At 48.7% G+C, this 20,542-nt stretch overlaps 1 protein-coding gene across 1 annotated transcript in view; it reads left to right on the top strand.

Annotated features, from left to right (window-relative positions):
* CAPN13 (calpain 13) overlaps positions 1 to 18,541 on the top strand; it is a 68,254-nt gene extending 49,713 nt beyond the window's left edge. The window contains 8 exon segments of the mRNA XM_049695810.1: positions 916 to 1,058; positions 1,156 to 1,213; positions 2,823 to 2,891; positions 2,941 to 2,954; positions 4,757 to 4,956; positions 6,514 to 6,642; positions 7,587 to 7,642; positions 18,398 to 18,541. Coding sequence (XP_049551767.1) covers positions 916 to 1,058; positions 1,156 to 1,213; positions 2,823 to 2,891; positions 2,941 to 2,954; positions 4,757 to 4,956; positions 6,514 to 6,642; positions 7,587 to 7,642; positions 18,398 to 18,541 — 813 coding nt within the window.
* Positions 18,542 to 20,542: the final 2,001 nt, after the last annotated feature.

Raw genomic sequence — 20,542 nt, forward strand, 5'->3', positions numbered from 1 at the left:
GGGAGGGAAAGAAGGGAGGAAAGGGAGGGAGGAAGGGAGGGGAGGGAGGGAGGGGAGGGAGGGGAGGGAGGGAGGGAGGGGAGGGAGGGAAAGAAGGGAGGAAAGGGAGGGAGGGAGGAAGGGAGGGGAGGGAGGGAGGGAGGAAGGAAGGGAAGGGAGGGAAGGGAGGGAGGGAGGGAGGAAGGAAGGGAAGGGAGGGAAGGGAGGGAGGGAGGGAGGAAGGAAGGGAAGGGAGGGAAGGGAGGGAGGGAGGGAAGGGAGGGAAGGGGGGAGGGAGGGAAGGGAGGGAAGGGGGGAGGGAGGGAAGGGAGGGAGGGAGGGAAAGAAGGGAGGAAAGGGAGGGAGGAAGGGAGGGGAGGGAGGGAGGGAGGGGAGGGAGGGGAGGGAGGGAGGGAAGGGAGGGAGGGAGGGAAAGAAGGGAGGAAAGGGAGGGAGGAAGGGAGGGGAGGGAGGGAGGGACGGGAGGGAGGGAAGGGGGGAGGGAGGGAAGGGAGGGGGGGAGGGAAAGAAGGGAGGAAAGGGAGGGAGGAAGGGAGGGGAGGGAGGGAGGGAGGGAAGGAGGGAAGGAGGGAGGGAGGGAGGGAAGGGAGGGAGGGAGGAAGGAAGGGAAGGGAGGGGAGGGAGGGAGGGAGGGAAGGGAGGGAGGGAGGGAAAGAAGGGAGGAAAGGGAGGGAGGAAGGGAGGGGAGGGAGGGAGAGAGGGGAGGGAGGAGGGAGGGAGGAGAGGGAGGGAGGGAGGGAGGGAGAGAAGGAAGGGAGGAAAGGGAGGGAGGGAGGGAGGGAGGGAAGGCTTCATGACAAAGGTGAGATGGGAACTAAGTGCTCAGAAATCCCAGTGCTTTCACAGTCAGGCAGGTGTGCCCCTCTGCTCCTGGGCACCAATGTGATTCCTGCATCCCTTCCTCGTTTGGATCAGGGGCTGGACATTGATCCAGGACTTTGCGCCAAGGTGCATGGCTCGAGAGTAGAACCCAGACTGGACTCCAACTTCGTTTCTCCCCTTGGTGGATACCCTCCGAACCCAGGTTCAGAGCCTTCTCAACCAGGAATTCCTAGAAGGTAAGGAAGGACCTCCTGGCCCCAACCCCATCCCCATGGCCACGCCAGTCCTATGCCCCCTCCCTGACGTTTCAGTCCTTCCTGTTCTCCCCCTCAGGACCTCAGCGGACACATCCTCTTTGCATGAGTGCCGGAGCACTGTGGCTCTGACAGATGTATCCTTTGCAGTCATCCCCCTCCCGCAGCTCTAAGAGCCTGTCTGCTCCTTGGGCTTCCCCAGGGGTCTATTTAGGACACTGGGGAACACTTTTCTCACCCTCATTATTTTCCTTCTTGGTTCTGAGGGCTCACCAAAGAGCCTGGGCTCCTGGGAATTCTGCACCAACTTGCCCTCCAGAATCGCCACAGCAACAATAACAAAACTTACCACCTATCAGGCGTCTGCTGCATGCCAAGAACTGTACTGATATATATCATTTTCCTCATAATTCTTGCAATAACCCCTGTGATATAAGAAGTATTGTCCCATGATCCAATGGAAGAAACAAGGGTTCAGCCCAGATCCCACAGCTAGTCAGAATTTGTGTCTGGATTTGAAGTTGGAGTTTTCAGCCTCCAAAGTCTATGTTCTAACATTATCCTTCACTGCCTCCTTGTAGCACCAGTGGGAACTATCTTCCTTACACCCCTCTCCTTACCACTGCAGGAGTCCTCACTATTTAAATTCCTTGCTCAGCAAGCCCCCAGTTCAATAAAGATAACAGCCACCAGCCTTGCAGAAAACTCTTCGGTCTGCGCGGCACTTACACCCCATTATTACTATCGTGCTGCACTTGCAGATGAGACTGGGCTGGGACAGTGCAGTGACCTGCCCACGTTCCGTGGCCGCAAGTGGCGGGGCTGGGACCCAACCCCGGGTCTCCTGCCTCCCGTCCTGACTTCCGCTCTCCCCTGAGCCGTTTCTCCCCTGCCGCCCCACCTCCCCTCTGGCTCCTCGTGGGCGTATCCCCCAGCCGCTGCCTTGCAGCTCCTCCCTCGGGTGTGCACGGTCTCCCTGGGGTGACACGGGTCCCCCGGCTCTTTCACTCTTAACAAGACTCGACTGGGGATGTGAAGCCAGCCATTGTCAGACAAGAGGCCTTCCTGATGAAATCATCGGTCAGGCCCTGTCTCTGCTGGCTGCGGCTTGGAATCACCCAGAGACACTGCTCATCCCTGCGGATGAGTCCAATGGCCCTCGGCAGCCCCACATCCTGGGGCAGGCAACCCTAGGGGAGGTCATGTCTGCAGGACCCCTGCAAAGCAGACAGGTCTTTTCTACCCTTCCTGTTGCTCACCCACCAGCTCCGCTCCAGTTTCTCAGAGATCCATTCTTTTCATTAGTTTTCATTAAACCCATCGTATGGAGTGACCAGGGCTGACTTGAATACACAGAACGCGGTCCATCCACTGGCGCACGCTTGGCGGGTGCACTCACCTCTCATGCTGCCTCCGGAGTTGCAAGGCGCTCTCCTCCCTCCAGCTGCTCCCCACTCCCCCCTGCCAGGGCCCCCACCCCAACTGGTGAAGGCTGTGTTTGGGGCTCGCTCTCTTCCCCTGGGCGCACGTGATGTTGGCTCTCCTTTCTCAGGGCCGCCTTCTCCTTCCAATTGATTGTTTTCCCTGTGAAATAAATCTAAGCCAGGTCCCTTTCAGATACAGCAAGAGCCAGCTGGTGTAGGGCCACATCCAGGTGACGCTGGACTGACTGTGTTACTAGCTGGTGGGTGGGGCTGCTCTCTGCTCACTGCACGAAGGACTGCTTGACTCTTAACTCCCCACCAGCTGAAGGTGAACAGGCAGCTTGACCAAGAGGAGTTTTCAAGGCTGTGGAGCCGTCTTGTCCACTGCCAGGTACCTGCGTGTTCCCTTTTGACTAACACTCTTATTCTGTCTGGTTTAGCATATGTTTACAGGGTAGCCCGATCCTACACCAGGGTTGAGGGCTATGAAAGGAGAGGAGACTCACCCCCACCCTCAAGGAGGGCCCCTGTTTTGCTTGGGGATCTGTACATGCACCAGTAGAAGGTACGAGGCAATGCGCGGTCAGGTGGCAGGCTGAGAACCGCTCTAGGAGGCTGGAGGAGAAACGGGTCACAGTGACTGTAGCTAAAACTGCCAGCTAGCACTGCTCTCCTCATTGCTCCCCGGGCCCAGTGCAGCAGCCCCTAGGCCACCAGTTCCCCTCACCCCCTTCCCCTCCGTCTGCCAGGACATACATCAGAATCACAGCTGTGGTCTGTGGCCTCAGTGTGGCCTCACCATTGTTCTCAGGACAAAGTTGAAACTCATCAGCTGTACATAGGATCCTCTGAGTCGGGACCCACTTTGGGGCCCAGGAGAAGCCCTTTCCCTCATCCCACTGGCTCCATCGGACCCCAGCTCTAAGACTCCTTGTCCTCCCGTCCCTGCACTCAGAGCCTGCCTGATGCCCACCCAGCCTGCGGGTCCAGCCCCAAAACCCCTTCCCTGAGGGGCCTCCCCTGGGGGCCTTGCCCGCCCCCCTAAGACCCAGCGAGTCCCCCTTCAGCTCCTAACACTTGAACCCACAACAATAAAATAAAAACACTTTCAATTTACATATTATTTATTTATATCACCGAACCCCTGATTGGGGTCATTTGTTTTCTCACCAGGCACTGCAATGGCCGACAGTCCTCCCATTAGATTGCAGGGTCCTCCCGGGCAGGGATCCCTCATATTCGTCCTTTTCCCCAGGGCCTTCCACGGTGTCCAGCACACAGAAGGCACTCAAGAGTGCTGAACAAATGACCGAACGAACGCGTGACTGAATTAATGAGTCCGTACCTAATTGAGAACAGGCTAAGCCTCTGAACTCACAAAAGCCAGCTAAGGCCAGAGCAAAGTTGTCAAGCCGCTATTTCCCAGTAACCGGCTCCCACGAGCTGCCTCAGCTGCACACCTGCTTGGGGGTATTTTGCTTTAAAGCAGCTCCTGGGCAGCAGCTGAGCATAGGCCAACGTTAGGAGTCCCGGGTTCAGTCCTGCGGTGCCTGCCTGCTCCATTCAAGGCAAGTTGCTCACCCACCTGTGTCCTCACCTGGGAAGCAGGAGGAGCCTGAGGGTTCGCGTGAGAATTAGGGGGAGGGAGAAAAGTCTCGGGCAAACGGAGAGCCGCCCTGTACAAAATCGGGGCGTTCAGGTGACTCCACACCACGGCCGTGCCTGGTCCCAGGCGCAGTTCTCACGTACCTTCAGTGCTGCCTACATAGCACTCACTATCGTGCAAGGCGCGCTCCTAAACGCTTTATAAAGATGTGCTCGTTTACTCCTTGCAACGAACCTGTGAGGTACGTACTGTAATTGGCCCTGTGCTACAGAGGGGGAAACTGAGGCCTAGAAAGGTTAGGTCACTTGACCCAGGTTACACAGCTGGTAATAGTCAAGCTGGGATTTATACTCAGCGGTTTGGTTGTAACGTCTGTGCTATTAACCACACCCTAGGCAACCTCTAGAGAGCTCTCTACCTCCCTGGAAAGCAGGAAGCCTCCCGGGCGGCAGGAGCCCAGTCTAGGGGGTGAGGAAGAGGAAGGAGAGCAGGTCGGGGGAGCGGGGGGAAAGGTGCGGGCCTGGGAGAGGGACCCGCCGCCCCGCAGTTGACGGCCAGGCAGTCAGCTTTATCAAGCAGAGCCCATTCCCCAACCCCGGCCTCAGCTATGCACCCTGCCGACCTCTGAGCTGGGCCCACTCGTGTTTTAGTGAAGCAGCCTCCAGGGCTGGGAACGAGATCTCTCGGGACCTCCCTCCACCCAAGTGCGCAGGGCATCCTCTCCCAGGTGGACACTGGGCTCACACGGGCTTCTTGCTTTTCCTCCCGTATCACAGTGTTTCCCAAAACTCCCGGAAGAACTCTGGAGTTTTCCCAAGCTCGGATTTGTGGAAGGCCATAAAGGACACAGGTAAAGCCGGCGACCCTTTGAGCCGTGATGACTGGTGTGTGTGTGTGTGTGTGTGTGTGTGTGTGTGTGTGTGTTGCCCTCGCCCCCAGCATGCTGTAGAAAAGGCTGGTAGGTGCCGGGCATGGCGGGGAGAGAGCAGAGAACAGTGTTTGTGCCCTCCCCTGCTTTCCACTGGGTCTGTGAGCCTCCTGCCTCCAGACGCAGACTCCACCCTCCCCCACCTGAGTTCTTGCCTGCCAGTTAATTCTCCTGATTGCCTTCTCTCCCCAGCACAGCTCTAATTGTGTAGAAATGACCCCGCATGGTTGGTCCCCTACCAGAAATCTAGCTTGCCTTGAAGATGCTTCCATCTCGGCCTCCGGGCCATCAGGGTTAAATACCCACAGGTGGGCTGATGCTCTCTTTACAGAGGGTCTGGGGCGAAGTGAAATCAAATGGCCTCTGTCTGCTTCAAGGAGGCAAGAGCTTTCAGTCCTGGGAGAATGATAATAACAGCGCAGGGCGCAGATGCTTCATATTTCAGCAACAACGTCACCTCATTTGACTGTCTCAACAGCTCTGGAACTTGGGAAGGACAGGAATCGTTATCCTCACTGTACCCATGGGGGAAATGGCTCACAAAAAGGTGAAGTCAGGAAACTGCCACCTTCCTGAATACAATGTAAAATCAGGCTCCAGCAGGTCCCCTGCTGGAAGGGCAGCCTCCACGGGTCTCCCTCCCAGGGGCTCGCAGCCTGTTGAGCGGGTAGAAACCTGAGCTGCTGCCCGCACCCGGCTTCAGCCTCTATCCTCGCCTTACTTCACAGCCGAGGGCTGTGGTTCTCACACTTGAGCCTGAGTCAGGACCCCTGGGGGCTTGTGACAGTGCAGGTTGGTGAGCCTCACCACCTGCCCAGCGTTTCTGCTTCGGAAGGACTGGGGCGGGGCTCAAGAATTTGTGCTTCTGACAAGTTCCCTAGTGAAGCCAAAGCTTCTGGTCTGGGGAATCCCACTCTGAGAACCACTGAATGGCCAGTGAAAGACGAAACCTTTAAAGGAGAACCTCACTCCTGACTCCAGAATAATAAAAGGGAGAAAGAGAATAGTTGGAATTTGGCTGAAAAGCTGGCAGGGGCCAGTCCGGTAACTGAAAGGGGCAACAGAGCTGATGTGATTTGAGGGGGCAGTTTGAGAACATGCAAGCTGCGGAGGCGTGCCCTATCTAAAGGCATTCAGATTCACATTTTATGAGCTCTGCAGGAGAAACCGAATATGTCTCTGGCTGTGTGGGGCCCAGAGGCCACCGGGCTTGTCCCCTTGACGGATGGTTTGGTTTACAGTGTTCTGATGGCTCACCGGGGTGCACAGGCCCCCCTGATTTTCAGTCTGCCGTAGTTGGTTCTGTGGTCAGTGTCCCCCTGGAGCTCACAGCTAGACGTGCACGATCACAGCACTCGAAGAGGGTGAGGCAGCTCTCTCCCGTCCACCTGAGGCCACCACCTGAGCTCTCCGCTCTGAGGACAGGACCACCCCAACTCCCGACCTCCTCCCCGCTCACTGGCTCCCCCTGTGTCCCAGACTTCCTTGCAGGGATCCCCGTCACCAATGAGCGGCTGGATCTCATGAGACTCCGCTATAGCGACAGCACAGGCAGGGTCAGCTTCCCCAGCCTGGTCTGCGTCCTGATGCGGCTTGAAGCCATGACAAGTGTCATCCCGGGGCCATCCTGGAGACCTTCACAAAGGACACAGGAGGGGACCAGGAATGCGCTCCAGCCCCAGGCCTGGGCTCGTCCCAAGGGACAGAGCCAACGTTAGCCTGTGTGATGGTGTAGTTGCCTGGAGTCCCCAACCTCCCTTCTGCACCCTTTTCTCCCCAGGACATTCCCCCACCCCAGATCGCTCATTTCCTTATCACCCTACTAGCACGTCTCTCAGGAACCAGGTTAAATCGCTGCGGCCCCTCTCCAGATTGTGTTTATGGTTTAAACCTACTCTTTAGTCATGCAACGAAGGGTTTGATCCCTGCTGAAGGATTGCACACACAGCGAGTAGGTGGGAGCAGTAGGTCCCCCCCACCAAGGCCTCAGAAATCCAGCTACGTAGGCCAGAGGTTTTGACACTTTTTAGCAGCACACCCCTTTGTTTGAAATGACATTTCACGTGAAACCCCAAGCCACAATATAGCTCTAAATGGAGCTGTTGTGGTTGAGGTCGAAGTGGGAACTGTCCTACGCTCACATCCTTGCACCGCCCCTGCCGTGTGGCACTAACTCCACAGCTCTGAGGCAGGCAATTAATTAATTACTGGGAGGGTAAAGGAGAAGCCAGAGGCGCAGTCTTGCTCCAGAGAATTCGCAGCTGGACAAGGGAGGTGCCCCGAGATACCTGCTACAACAAGCCCCGCATCCCCACAGCCGAGTGTGGAGAGTACAAAGTGTAAGGAAGCTGCAGGGGGCAGGGCGTGTGGGGCAGGGCAGTCAGGGGGCTGTTCTGAGGGCTGAGCCTGAGCCACGGGTGTAGGGTTTGGCTGGAAAGAGAAATGGAGGGGAGGCCGAGCACACTCCAGGGCTTCGCACACAATCACCACGTTGGCTTTCATCGCACGTGGGCCCAGGCCTGTCCTGATTCTTCTCCTCCTCTTTACCCCAGAAGCGTTCCAGAACCTCTCCAAGGACGGAAAAGGACTCTCCCTGACAGAAATGGAGGTGAGGTACCTTCCCGTCACAGAGACAGGGCACAACCCCAGGCCACCTCCCCTCACCTGATTCCAGGGGGCATTTCTCTCCCTGAGGTTATTGAACAGTCTGTCAGGCCAGCCAAGCTGCCGGCCCCCCGCCTCCAATTACTGCCTTTATATATTGCTGGCTGCCAAGCCTGCTTTAGGATCCTGGCAGACAGATTTTATTTTTTCCAATCGCTTAATAGAGCAGAGGATTGTGTGGGAGTCATAAATCCAGGAGGGAACTAAGGAACACCTGTGGAGCTCACTGTTGTTTTTAATTTATTTATTTTTGGCTGCGTTGGGTCTTCGTTGCGGTGCGTCGGCTTCTCATTGCGGTGGCTTCTCTTGCTGCAGAGCACGGGCTGTAGGCGTGCGGGCTCAGTAGTTGTGGCTTGCGGGTTCTAGAGCGCAGGCTCAGTAGTTGTGGCGCACGGGCTTAGTTGCTCCGCAGCATGTGGGATCTTCCTGGATCAGGGCTCGAACCCATGTCCCCTGCATTGGCAGGTGGATTCCTAACCACTGTGCCACCAGGGAAGCCCCATGAGCTCACTGTACATTAAACTTACTCCCAGTGAGTTTTTGAAAGAGCCTCCTGACCCAGCCAGCTGGTTGACCTCAGCTGTCCCTCTCAGCGCCCGGCTATTCAGGGAGCAGCGGAAGATATGCTGTAATAGAGGGCCGAGACCTCCTGCTTGGGTTGGAATTAGCTGGAAAAGGTTGATGAGACTAGACTGAGATCTTTCAAGGGAAGAGGGTACCATTTGCCCTGCTCTGTGTTAAGCTGACTAGTTTAAAGTTGTGTTGTAACAAGGATGCTTATTTCTCACCGGATGAACCTGGTGATGTACAACTGAAGCCAGGAGGAGAGCAGACCCCAGAGCCCAGATAAGATGACATAGCTTTAGAATCATTTCCTCCCAGGGGCACAATGCATCTTCCCCTCCAGGAACTGCACACGAGACTCTCTCCCTGGGGGCAGCCTCCCCAGAGATTACAGAGCCCTTCTCTGTGTGAGCCAAGGCTCAGCTGCTTGGCCCATGAGTTTCAAGGCCAATGCTGCAGATTTCATCCAAGTCATGTAGAACAGGGGGCATCCGTGAAAGAGTGTGGCCTGGAGTTTAGGAGGGAGGGATTTAGAATTCTTTTTAAAATTTCTTTTTATTGAGATATAATTGATATTTAACACTGTGTTCATTTTAGGCATACAACATAAGGCTTTGATGTATGTATGTATTGCGAAACGATTACCGTGATAAGTTTGGTTATCACCTCACATAGTTACAATTATTTTTCTTGTGATGAGAACTTTTACAATCTACTCTCTTAGCATCTTTCAAATCGACAACACAGTATAGTCACCATGCTGTATGTTAACCGCCCCAAAACCTCTGTATCTTATAACTGAAGGTTTGCACCTTTGGACCACCTTCACCCATTTTGACCAACCCCCTTACCTCCCACCAGTGGCAACCACTTTGTTCTCTGTATCTCTGAATTCAGCGGTGGTTTTTGTTAGAGTCCACATGTAAGTGAAATCGTACAGTATTTGTCTCTCTCAGACTTATTTCACTTAGCTTAGTGCCCTCAGGGTTCATCCATGTTGTCACTAATGGCAGGGTTTTCTTCTTTTTTATGGCTGAATAATATTCTGTTGTATGTATATATGTATACCACATTTTCTTTATCCATTCGTCTATTGACGGACATGTATCAGTAGGTTGTTTCTATGTCTTGGCTACTGTAAAGAATGCGGCAATGAACAGGAAGGTGTCTGTATCTTTCCGAGTTAGTGTTTTTATTTTCTTTGGATAAATACCCAGAAGTAGAATTGTTGGATCATATGATAGTTCTATTATTAATTTTTTTTCAATTAAGTGACCATTTATTGAATAACACCTATATGAGAGGCACTGTGCTGGGCTCCAGGGATACAGAGATAAATGAAATCCGTGTGGTTTCTGCCCTCAGTTCCTCTCTGTCTAGTGGGAGAGATAGTTCTGTAATAGGAAACTACACTGTAATATACAAGATGCAATGAAAGAGGCTTGGGTGCTCTATGGACACTAAGGGGTGTTCGGATGAGTTCAGCTTTGGATATGGTGATGTGCTTGTGGGACACCCGTATGGAGATCTCCCGTAGACAGCTGAACATACAGGTCTTTAGGGAAATCAAACTCGGTCATTGCCCTGGAGGGTCTTGCTATGGAGTGAAAGAGACAGAAATGTAAATACTGAATATAATAGATCAATTGCAATACTCTGTAGTGAAAGCTAACACAGAAGTTCGCGCAAAGATGATGGTACAGCTAAGTTGGCCTGGAAGTTGTGATGTCTCTCTAGGAGACAGCCTAGGAACTGAGTCTTGAATGATTAGGAGTTGCTGTCCGGTGTTGTGGGCTCTTGATGAGGTCATCGTTCACATGGAGTACTTTGGATGGACTGAGCGAGACTTCAAGGCAGAGGGACATCACCAGCTGGGCAGTCAGAGGACAGTGTGCAGGCAGCTGGTCATGGGAGGCCCTCCTCTGAGGGCAAGACCCACAGCTCACAGTCTTCCTTGACACAAGTAAAAGTTGGCATGCTGTGCCCACTCCAGTGGTGGGTGTGTCCGATGGTACTAGGAGTTGGTTCAGTGTCCTCTGGAGAGCAGATACCCAGAGCCTATTACAGATTTTTTAAGGAAACTCCATACAGTTTGCCATAATGGCTGCACCAATTTACATTCCCACCAACAGTGCACAAAGGTTCCCTTTCTCCACCTCCTCATCAACACTTGTATTTTTGATGATACTCATTCTACCGGGTGTGAGGTGATATTTCATTGTGGTTTTGATTTGCATTTCCCTGATGATTAGTGATGTTGAGCATCTTTCCATGTGCCTGTTGGCCATCTGTATGTCTTCTTTGGGAAAATGTCTATTCAGATCCTCTGCCCGTTTTTAAATCAGATTGGGATTTTTTTCTATTGAGTCATATGAGTTCTTTATATATTTTGGATATTAACCCCTTATCAGATATCTTTATTTCCTTCGGTGTTTCATTCTTTTCCCAACCTTGCCCTTTGCCCTTACTGTCTGCCCAGCCCTGGGTTAGTTACCTCATTCTTGATCCTTCATGTCTTGGCCCCATTGGGTTTCCATGTTATTTATTCGTGTAAACCACTTCCCCGGTCCTAACATTCAAAACACTGTTTTGTTGCTGTGGCTCACTCCTTCCTTTTTTTTGTAGAGCCTTATTGAGATATAATTCACATAGCATACAGCTTACCCATTTAAGGTATACAGCTCCGTGGTCTTCAGCATAGTCACAGAGCTCGGCAACCATCACTACAATGTAAGTTTAGAACATTTTTCGTCACCACAAAAAGAAACTCCATGCTCATTAGCAGTCAAGTCCTATTTTTGCCTCATCCCTTTAGTCCTAGGTGGCCACGAATCTACTTCTGCATCTATAGCTTTGCCTGTTCTGGACACTTGATGTCATTGGAATCATGCAATATGTGGGCTTTTGTGGTTGGCTTCTTTCACTTAGCATAATGTTTTCAAGGGTCATCCAGGTGGTAGCGTGTATTAGTACTTCATTCCTTTTTAGTGCCAAATAATATTTTCGTCTTGTAGGTATGCCATCTTTTATTCATCCATTCATCAGTTGACGGGCACTTAGGTAGATTCTACTTTTTGACTATTGTAGATAATCCTGCTATGAATGTTTGTGTACAAGTTTTTGCATGGATGTATGTTTTCATTTCATTTGTACACTTAGAAATGGAATTGCTGGATCATGTGGTGACTTGATGTATAACATTTTGAGCAACTGCCAGACTGTTTTCCAAAGCAGCTACACCACTTTACATTCCTACCAGCAGTAAATGAGAGTTCCAATTTGTCCACATTATCGGCAACACTTTTTTTATTAAAGTATACTTGATTTACCATACTGTGTTAGTTTCAGGTGTACAGCATAGTGATTCAGTATTTTTGCAGATTATATTCCATTATAGGTTATTACAAGATAATGGGTATAATTCCTTGTACTATACAGTGTATCCTTGTTGCTTATCTATTTTGTATATAGTAGTTTTTACCTGTTAATCCCATACCCCTAATTTGTCCCTCCCCACTTCCTGCTTCCCTTTGGTAACCACAAGTTTGTAACCACAGACTCTATGTCTGTGAGTCTGTTTCTGTTTTGCATATACATACATTTATATTATTTTTTAGAGCTCACATATAAGCAATATCATAGAGTGTTTGTCTTTCTCTGTCTGACTTATTTCACTAAGCATAATATTCTCTAGGTCCATCCACATGGCTGCAAATGGCAGAATTTCCTTCTTTTTATGGCTGAGTAATATTCCATTGTATCTATACCACACCTTCTTAAGCCAGTCGTCTGTTGATGGGCACTTAGATTGCTTCCATGTCTCAGCTATTGTAAATAGTGCTGCTATGAACATTGTAGTGCATGAATATTTTTGAGTTAGAGTTTTCATTTTCTCCAGATATATACCCAGGAGTGGAATTTCTAGAGCATATGACAGTTCTATCTTCAGTTTTTTGAGGAACCTCCATACTGTTCTCCATAGTGGCTGTACCAATTTACATTCCCACCAACAGTGTATAAGGGTTCCCTTTTCTCCACATCCTCTCCAACATTTGTTATTTGTAGACTTTTTCATGATAGCCATTATGACAGGTGTGAGGTGATACCTCATTGTGGTTTTGATTTGCATTTCTCTAATAATTAGCAATGTTGAGTGTCTTTTCATGTGCCTATTTGTCATCTGTATGTCTTATTTAGAAAAATGTCTATTGAAGTCTTCTGCCTATTTTTTATATTGAGTTGTATGAGCTGTTTGTATATTTTGGATATTAACCGCTTGTCATTCGCATCATTTGCAAATATTTTTTCCATTCCATAGGTTATCTTTTCATTTCCTTTGCTGTGCAAAAGCATTTATTTTTGCTTTTATTTCTTTTACCTTAGGAGACTGATCCAAGAAAATATTCCCTATGATTTATGTCAAAGAGTATTCTGGCTGTGTTCTCTTCTCAGAGTTTTATGTGAGCGAATGTTCTAATCTCACTGTTTTACATGTGGCTGTCCAGTTTTCCCAGTGCTAGTTGTTGAAGAGCCGGTCTTTTCTCCATTGTATATCCTTGCCTCCTTTGTCATAGGTTAATTGACCATAGGTATGTGGGTTTATTTCTGGGCTCTCTCTTCCGTTCCATTGATCTATGTGTCTGTTTTTGTGCCAATAACATGCTGTTTTGATTATTGTAGCTTTGTAGTACTGTCTAAAGTCTGGAAGGGTTATACCTCCAGCTTTATTCTTTTTTCTCAGGATTGCTTTAGCAATTTGGGGTCTTTTGTGGTTCCATATAAATTTTAGGATTATTTGTTCTACTTCTGTAAAAAATGTTCTGGGTAGTTTGATAGGGATTGCATTAAATCTGTAGATTGCTTTGGGTAGTGTGGTCATTTAAATAATATTAATTCTTCTAATACAAGAGCATGGGATATCTTTCCATTTCTTTAAATCATCTTCAATTTCCTTCATCTCGCCAACACTTTTCGTTGTCTTTTTTATTATAGCTGTCTTGGAGGGTATGACGTTATATCTCATTGTGGTTTTGATTTACAGTTCCCTGATAGCTCATGATTTTGAGTACCTTTTTGTTGTTTATTAGCCATTTGTATATCTTCTTTGGAGAAATGTCTGTTCAAATCCTTTGTCTGTTTTTAAAACTGGGTTATTTATCATTTTGTTGCTGAGTTGTAAGAGTTCTTTATATATATATTCTAGTTACCAGTCCCTTATCATCTATGTGATTTGCAAAAATTTTCTCCCATTCTGCAGGTTGTCTTTTAAGTTTCTTGATGATATCATTTTCAGAGTTTTTAATTTTGATGAAGTCCAGCTTATCTATTTTTTCTTTTGTCACTTACACTTTTGGTATTGTATCTAAGAGATCATTGTCTACCCCAAGATCATAAGTATTTACTCCTATGTTTTTCTCCTAAGAGTTTTATAGTTTAACTCTTACATTTAGGTCTTTGATCCATTCTGAGGTAATTTTTGTATATGGTGTGATGTAGCGTGTCCAACTTCATTCTTTTCCTGTATATCCAGTTGTCCCAGCACCATTTATTAAAGAGACTATTATTTGCCCCATTTTATTGTTTTGGCACCCTTTACAAAAACCAGTTTATCATAATGTAAGGATTTATTCCTGAACTTTAAATTCTATCCCATTATCTTAATGCCTATCCTTTTGATAGTACCACACTCTGTTGATTACTATACTTTTGTAGTATGTTTTGAAATCAGGAAGTGTGAGTCTTCCAACTTGGTTTTCTTTCTCAAGATTGTTTTGGTGACTGAGTTCCTTGCATTTACATATGAATTTTAGGGTCAGCTTGACAAACTCTGCAGAAAATAAAGGCAGCTGGGATTTTTCTGGCAATCACATAAATCTGTAGATCAATTTGGGGAGTATTGCCATCTTCACAACATAACATTTTCTGATCCATGAACATGAGATGTCTCTCCATTATTTTTAGATCTTATTTAGTTTCTTTCAACAATATTTTGTGGTTTTCAGTGTAGAAGTCCTGCGCTTCCTTTGTTAAATTTACTCCTAAGCATTTTATTCAATTTGATGCTATTATACATAATTTCACTCTTAGCTTATTCATTGCTAATGTATAGAAGTAAAATTGATTTTTGTATATTCTGCCACCTTTCTGAACTTATTTCTTAGTTCTAATAGTTTTTTAGGGGATTCCTTAGGTTTTATGTATATAAAATCATGTCATCTGCAAATGGAGATAGTTTTATTTTCTCCATTCCAATCTGGATGACTTTTATTTACTTTTCTTGTCTAACTGTCCTGGCTACAACTTCTAGTACAATGCTGAGTAGAGGTGGAGAAAGCAGACATTCTTGTGTTCCTGATCTTGGGAGAGAACTCCCAAGTCTTTCACCGATAAGTATGATGTTAGCTGTGGGTTTTGTTTTTTGTTTGTTTGTTTTGGCCGCACCACACAGCATGTGGGATCTTAGTTCCCTGACCAGGGATGGAACCTGCACCTCCTGCAGTCGAAGTGCAGAGTCTTAACCACTGGACCGCCAGGGAAGTCCCGCTCTGGGGTTTTTGTAGATACCATTTGTCAAGTTGAGGAAGTTTCCCTGTATTTGTAGTTTGCTAAATCAGTACACTTTTAATTACTGTCTTGATGTCTGTATTCCCTGCTACACTGTAAGCCTAGGTATGTCTTATTTGTTGCTATCTCCTTAGCATGTGGAGAAACCACTCAGTAACGATTTCCAAAATGACTGAAAGAAATTGTCCTTTCAGGTTTGTGCCTTCCTTTGTTTTGTTCTCATCCCAACTTTTGTAAATGGGATGTAAACATTGTAAATATTGTCAATATTGTCTTAGACCCACATCTTCCTGCTATTTCAGCTATTTCTATTTTCTTGCCCATTGGGATTACTGGAGAGCAGATAGTTAACGTTATCTTGTTATAATCTCCAATACATCATGACCTATATTCTTTTATAAAGGCTATTGTCTAACCCATTGATCCTCTCACTCTTTTGAAATCTGCTTTCCTAAGTCTCAGGAACATTTCAACTCTGGCCAACATTCCCTTACTCTGCTATTACAAAGTCAGAGTTACTTTCTTCCAGGATTCCCATCACTCCCAGGTTCACTGTTGGCCAACACTCAATCCAGAGGCGGATTCCCTCACCTTGCTCATTTGGTCCTCCGTGCCAGGAAGCAGTCACGGGAACTAGTGAAGGCCTTGTCAGATGAGCTATGTGAGCTTCTCCCCAGAGACTTGGGGTTGTGAAGCCCCTCTCCAGTCTACCCATTCTGGGCTGCTTCCTACAAACTGTGTACAGGAAGCTTCTACCTGCCCTTGGACTCACCAGGAAAGCTGGGGTGTCCTCCCATTGTGAGAACATTTCTGTTCCTCTCTCTCATCTTCATCCCATCTGCTCTCCTCTAACTTAGTAAACTACGATATTAAAACCGACCAGACAACTCCTCTTCCTCCCCTCTCATCATATCTGTTTCTTTTGAACAAAGCACACACTTCGGTTGTCACACTGGGGGCCATGTTTATGTTAAAATTATTTAAAAGTATTGAATTCTTACTTTAAAGAAAGCTAATACTCTGTGCTTTGGTGTATGGTCCTTGGACACTTGAGGCTATGTTGATCTTAACTGATTTCAGAGTCTAGAGGTTTCTACACTGCAAGTCACACCCTGCTGAGAGTTTGTGTAGCTGATGTCATCTACATTCACGTTGATCTACTGTCAATATGGCAGTAAAGTGCCTTACTCTAACAAAGTTAGCATTTAGAACAGTTCCCACTACGCATAAATAAAGTGTCTGGAGGAAGGGGCCACCTCCTCCTACTCTGCATGAGGGTGAAATACGGGCAGCGGTGGCCCTGATCCTGCTGATTTACCAACAGCAGTTTTCAGAAGAGTGGGTCTGCTTCTATCCTAATAAATCCGTCTCTCCAGCCTTCAGACCAAAGAAATTCTTTCTGAGAGCTGAGAGTCTGGATTTGCCTCTGGTGTTAGGAAAACTCCCCACCTCCTTTGGCAAACATACACCTGGTGATTACCAGGCACCTTTCACCCCTAGGGTGTGCAGCTTTCCAGAGCTAGCTTTTAAAGAGAAATGTATCCAACTAGGACAATAACATGAAAACTCCAAGGACATGAACGAAGATGGAGAAAGACTTGGAATCCAGGAAACGGGAGGTCCAGCACTATATCCTTCACTCACTACGGAAGTCCAAAGGCCAGAGCTGCAGAGCTGAACGAGAGAGCCAGAAGCCCAGCAGGGAGCAGGAGAAGCGACCTATGGGAAAAACGGAACCAGTGGTTTCATCTAATCGCTTAATCATGAGAAAAATAGTGTTCCGAAGGATTTTGAATTTCTGCTGGAGGGTTGGAAGAATTATTAGGATAATGACATAGACCAAGCAGATTTTTTTTTAATTAATTTATTTATTTTTGGCTGTGTTGGGTCTTCGTTTCTGTGCGAGGGCTTTCTCCAGTTGTGGCGAGCGGGGGCCTCTCACTATCGCGGCCTCTCTTGTTGCGGAGCACAGGCTCCGGACTCGCAGGCTCAGCAGCCGTGGCTCACGGGCCCAGTTGCTCCGCGGCATGTGGGATCTTCCCAGACCAGGGCTCGAACCCGTGTCCCCTGCATTGGCAGGCAGATTCTCAACCACTGCGCCACCAGGGAAGCCCCAAGCAGATTTTTAAAATGAGGTAATTGCTAACTCCTGGAAGAACAAAGACTTCTTAGAAGAAAGGAAATATGAACCTAGAGTTTTTCTTCACTCAGCAGAATAAAATAAAAATTGAGTATTGATTTAACAAAAAAATGTGACATAATAGAGAATGGAGGGAGAGAAGATACAGGCATGAAAGTGGGGTTAGAAGCAACCCAGCCCCATCTTCCATCATGAGGAGTCAGTAGCCATTTAAAATTGGTAAGTCAAGGGGTAACCATATAAACTATTATTGAGAAGTAAAGTTCAGAAGAAAGAGTTTGGAGAGAGGAATTTTGGGTAGGAATGGGGCAGGGGACTGCTGTTTTTTCTTCATGCTTTGTATGAATGTCTTGAATTTTTTAATTATGTACCTTGGGCTGGACCGTTATGAAAAATAAATAAGCAAACTAGCAAATAATCTGAGAGACAAGAGTTTAAGACTCAAGAGAAGAGGAGGGAGACAGAGAAGAACAGTTGAGGTGGCTTCTTTACCAGGTAGGCAGGAAAGATGTTTGATTATAGTTGTAGAAAAAAATGTCTATGCAGAGATATCACTTGAATCCAAGAGACAAGCCCTCGAGAAAAGCCACTATTCCCCAGGGGTCCACAGCCAGCAGACCAGAGCTCAGCTAGACCAGAGGACAGAGTTGTAGTTATTCTAGCTGCCCCTCTTCTCAGCCCTTCCATCCTGTCCAGGGGGTCAGAGGAACTGACTTCGCCTCCACTTTGCTGCAGGCACTCAGGTGCTAAATGGACTATGGTTTGTGCTCAGACAGGGCAGAGTAGGTGGGTAGGGTGCCTCTGGGGAATTTTGAAGAATAAAGTAGGGACATTGCCATCCATTGGAGCCATGGGTGTGATGGAGCTGGTCCAGCCTTGCCAGTAGGTGGTACAGGTGCTCCCTCTGTTGTCTGGTGGACCTGAACAGCATCTGTGGGAATGGGGCCTGGCCTCTGTAGTCACTCGAAGGAAAAGCTTCTTTACTCACCCCGGACCTTTTGCATTTGAGCATCTGTGTCTCTCTCTAAGACAAATTCCCGGTGATCACTCAGGAATCTGGCCCTTGTTCCATTGGGCTGTGCTGCCCCCAGAGGTGTGATACAGCAAAGCCTGCGCTGCTTGCAGCACAGTCAAAGCCGCCTTCGAGGATCCTGGGCCAGGTCCTCAGCTGGGTGAAGCTCTGGTTAGCGCACGATCATGGAACAGGTCATCTGAATACTTCAGAACCCCAGCCTGGAATCCCAGGAGAACGAAGCAGAAGATGATCCCTCGTGGGAGAGCAGGGGAGAAGCTACATCTCGGTTCCCCTCCCATCAACCCAATCATTTCTCAGTCTGCCCACCCACAGGGTGCTGTGCGTGACATCGGAACGGTCCGTTGGGTGTTTGCAGAATGAGTCATACTCTCCGATATCTGAATCCTGTTTCACAGCCAGGTGGCAAAATAAGGGTCTTCAACTCCGTGACAAATCGGATCTTAGTTCCGGATGAAAAATACCTTTGGGGGAGGGGAAATCCAGCCAGCAAGGTGGACGCCTCCCTCACTCCTATGATCCATAAAATGGTCATCAGATAGCTCTAAAAGGTCGTGCCCCACCAGAGTATAGAAGAGCTTCCAGAGAGTGGCCAGGCCAGACCCCACTTAGGAGAACTGACATTTGAGAACTCATTCCTAGAAGCATCTCTCCAGTGAGGGAATCCTCGCAGATGCGTGTGTCAAGAGAATAGGAGGGCAAGAAACTGCCAGGGTGTGACCTTTCTGAGAAGAAACCATCAGAAGGTTGATGGCCTGGGCAGGGGTGCGCCATCACGCAAACGCCCATACTCAGGTACTAAGTGAGTGTTTGGAGGTGGATGCGTCCCGGTACGAGGAACAAACACACAGCCAACTAACCTGCCTCTCACAGGAACTGCTGCGGCGTGTTTGCAATCATTTCAGTAGCAGAGCAGGGCCAGACACACAGCATAGCTTGGGCCTCCTGGCCCTGTGCTTGGCTGACCAGGATAGATGGCCATGGTTATCAGCATGGACTTCAGAGGTAGACAGAGCTAATGCCTGAAGACCCCAAGTCCTGGGCTATCAGACTGCCCTCTTAGGTAAGATTTTCTGCATGCGAAACGCTGGTCCCGACTGGTCAACACAGACTCTGCTTTAAAACAACGGACAGCTCAAAAAAATGAATGGGCTGCTTTGGCAGGACTCAGAGATGACCTTCACCTGTACCTCCAGGTAGAAAGTCCAACACACCTGCACACTTTGCTGCTCCAGCCACATGCCTTGAAACCCAAGTCCCCTGACTCAGTGACTGTGCCCTCTGCAGCAGCTGGGCCTAAGTAGCCCCCAAGTGGAGGAACGCAAAGGACAGGCCTGCTTCCCCGGAGTGGGAGGTTACCCTGGTGAGAGTGGACACGTGTGTACACAAACACACACACCGGGGAAACCCAGGCCCAGAGAGCAGCTCTACGTGCAAACCCAGTGGTTTGGGGTGACGTCAGTCTTGCTTCTCCCTAGAACAGAAATAGGTTCCTTGGTTCTTGCCACCTCCAGGCCCAATGGGGACAGAGGCAGGATTACAGTGGAACAGTGCAGCACATGGCATGCCTGTGCTTTCCCTCTTCCCTCCCCCATCCCCTGTGCTCCATCAAGGGCCCTGACCCACTAGGACAGAATCCAGGAGGACCTCAGATATAGCCAACTCAGTTCAACGAGGGGTTTTCCAACCTCAAAAAATGTTCCACTCACCTATGTTTTAAATTAAGAATGGAGATAATATAACTTATCCAAATCTAATCATTTAAAACTTTCAGTTTCATATAATAGCCAGTTAGGAGGAGGGGCTGGGAATAGGGACAGGGCAGGGAGTGTGGAATAGAAGAAAAGGTTAAGCGGAAGGGAGGAACGGAGAGTATATCAGGCAGCATCAGGCGAGAAAGCAGGAACCACTCAAGGTATATCAAAAAGGACGTATTTAACACAGGGAGTGAGTTGCTCACAAAATTGTTGGGTTTGCTGGAGGAGCGCAGGCCAGACACAATCACCACCAACTCCCAGGTTCACCACTAGCTTTCAGAGAACAAAGAAGCTGCTGCTGCCGCCGCCACCCTCACCAGATACGACAGGGAGCGGCCAGAAATGGTCACAGCTGCCTGCAGGCCTAAGCAGGTGACTTGCAGGACAAAACCTCACATCCGCTGAAGCCCACATGTCTGCCCACCCTGCCAGAGGCAGAATAACAAGGCTCTGCCTCTCTGCTGCCTTTCAGGTCATAAGTGCATCTCACCGGTGGGACTTAAAATATATCTGGGACTCTTCTAGAGGCTTCCAGCCTCTGCCAAATGGAAGAGGGTATAGAAAGGGGGTATAAAGAGTGTCAGGTGCCAACAGACAATAGTCAGCACAGGGGAAAGAGAAAAATGGGGGGAGAGGGAACGACAAGCAGATGGAGATGGAGAGCTGGCGGGGAGGATGATTCAGACAGACAGGGGCAAACAAATGAGGCGTGGCAGGGAGCAATACAGACGAATAAGACAGGAGAGACTGAGGACAAGACAGAAATCAGGAGATTATGTAACAACC

Source organism: Orcinus orca, chromosome 13 (assembly GCF_937001465.1).
Source record: "Orcinus orca chromosome 13, mOrcOrc1.1, whole genome shotgun sequence".
NCBI lineage: Eukaryota > Metazoa > Chordata > Mammalia > Artiodactyla > Delphinidae > Orcinus > Orcinus orca.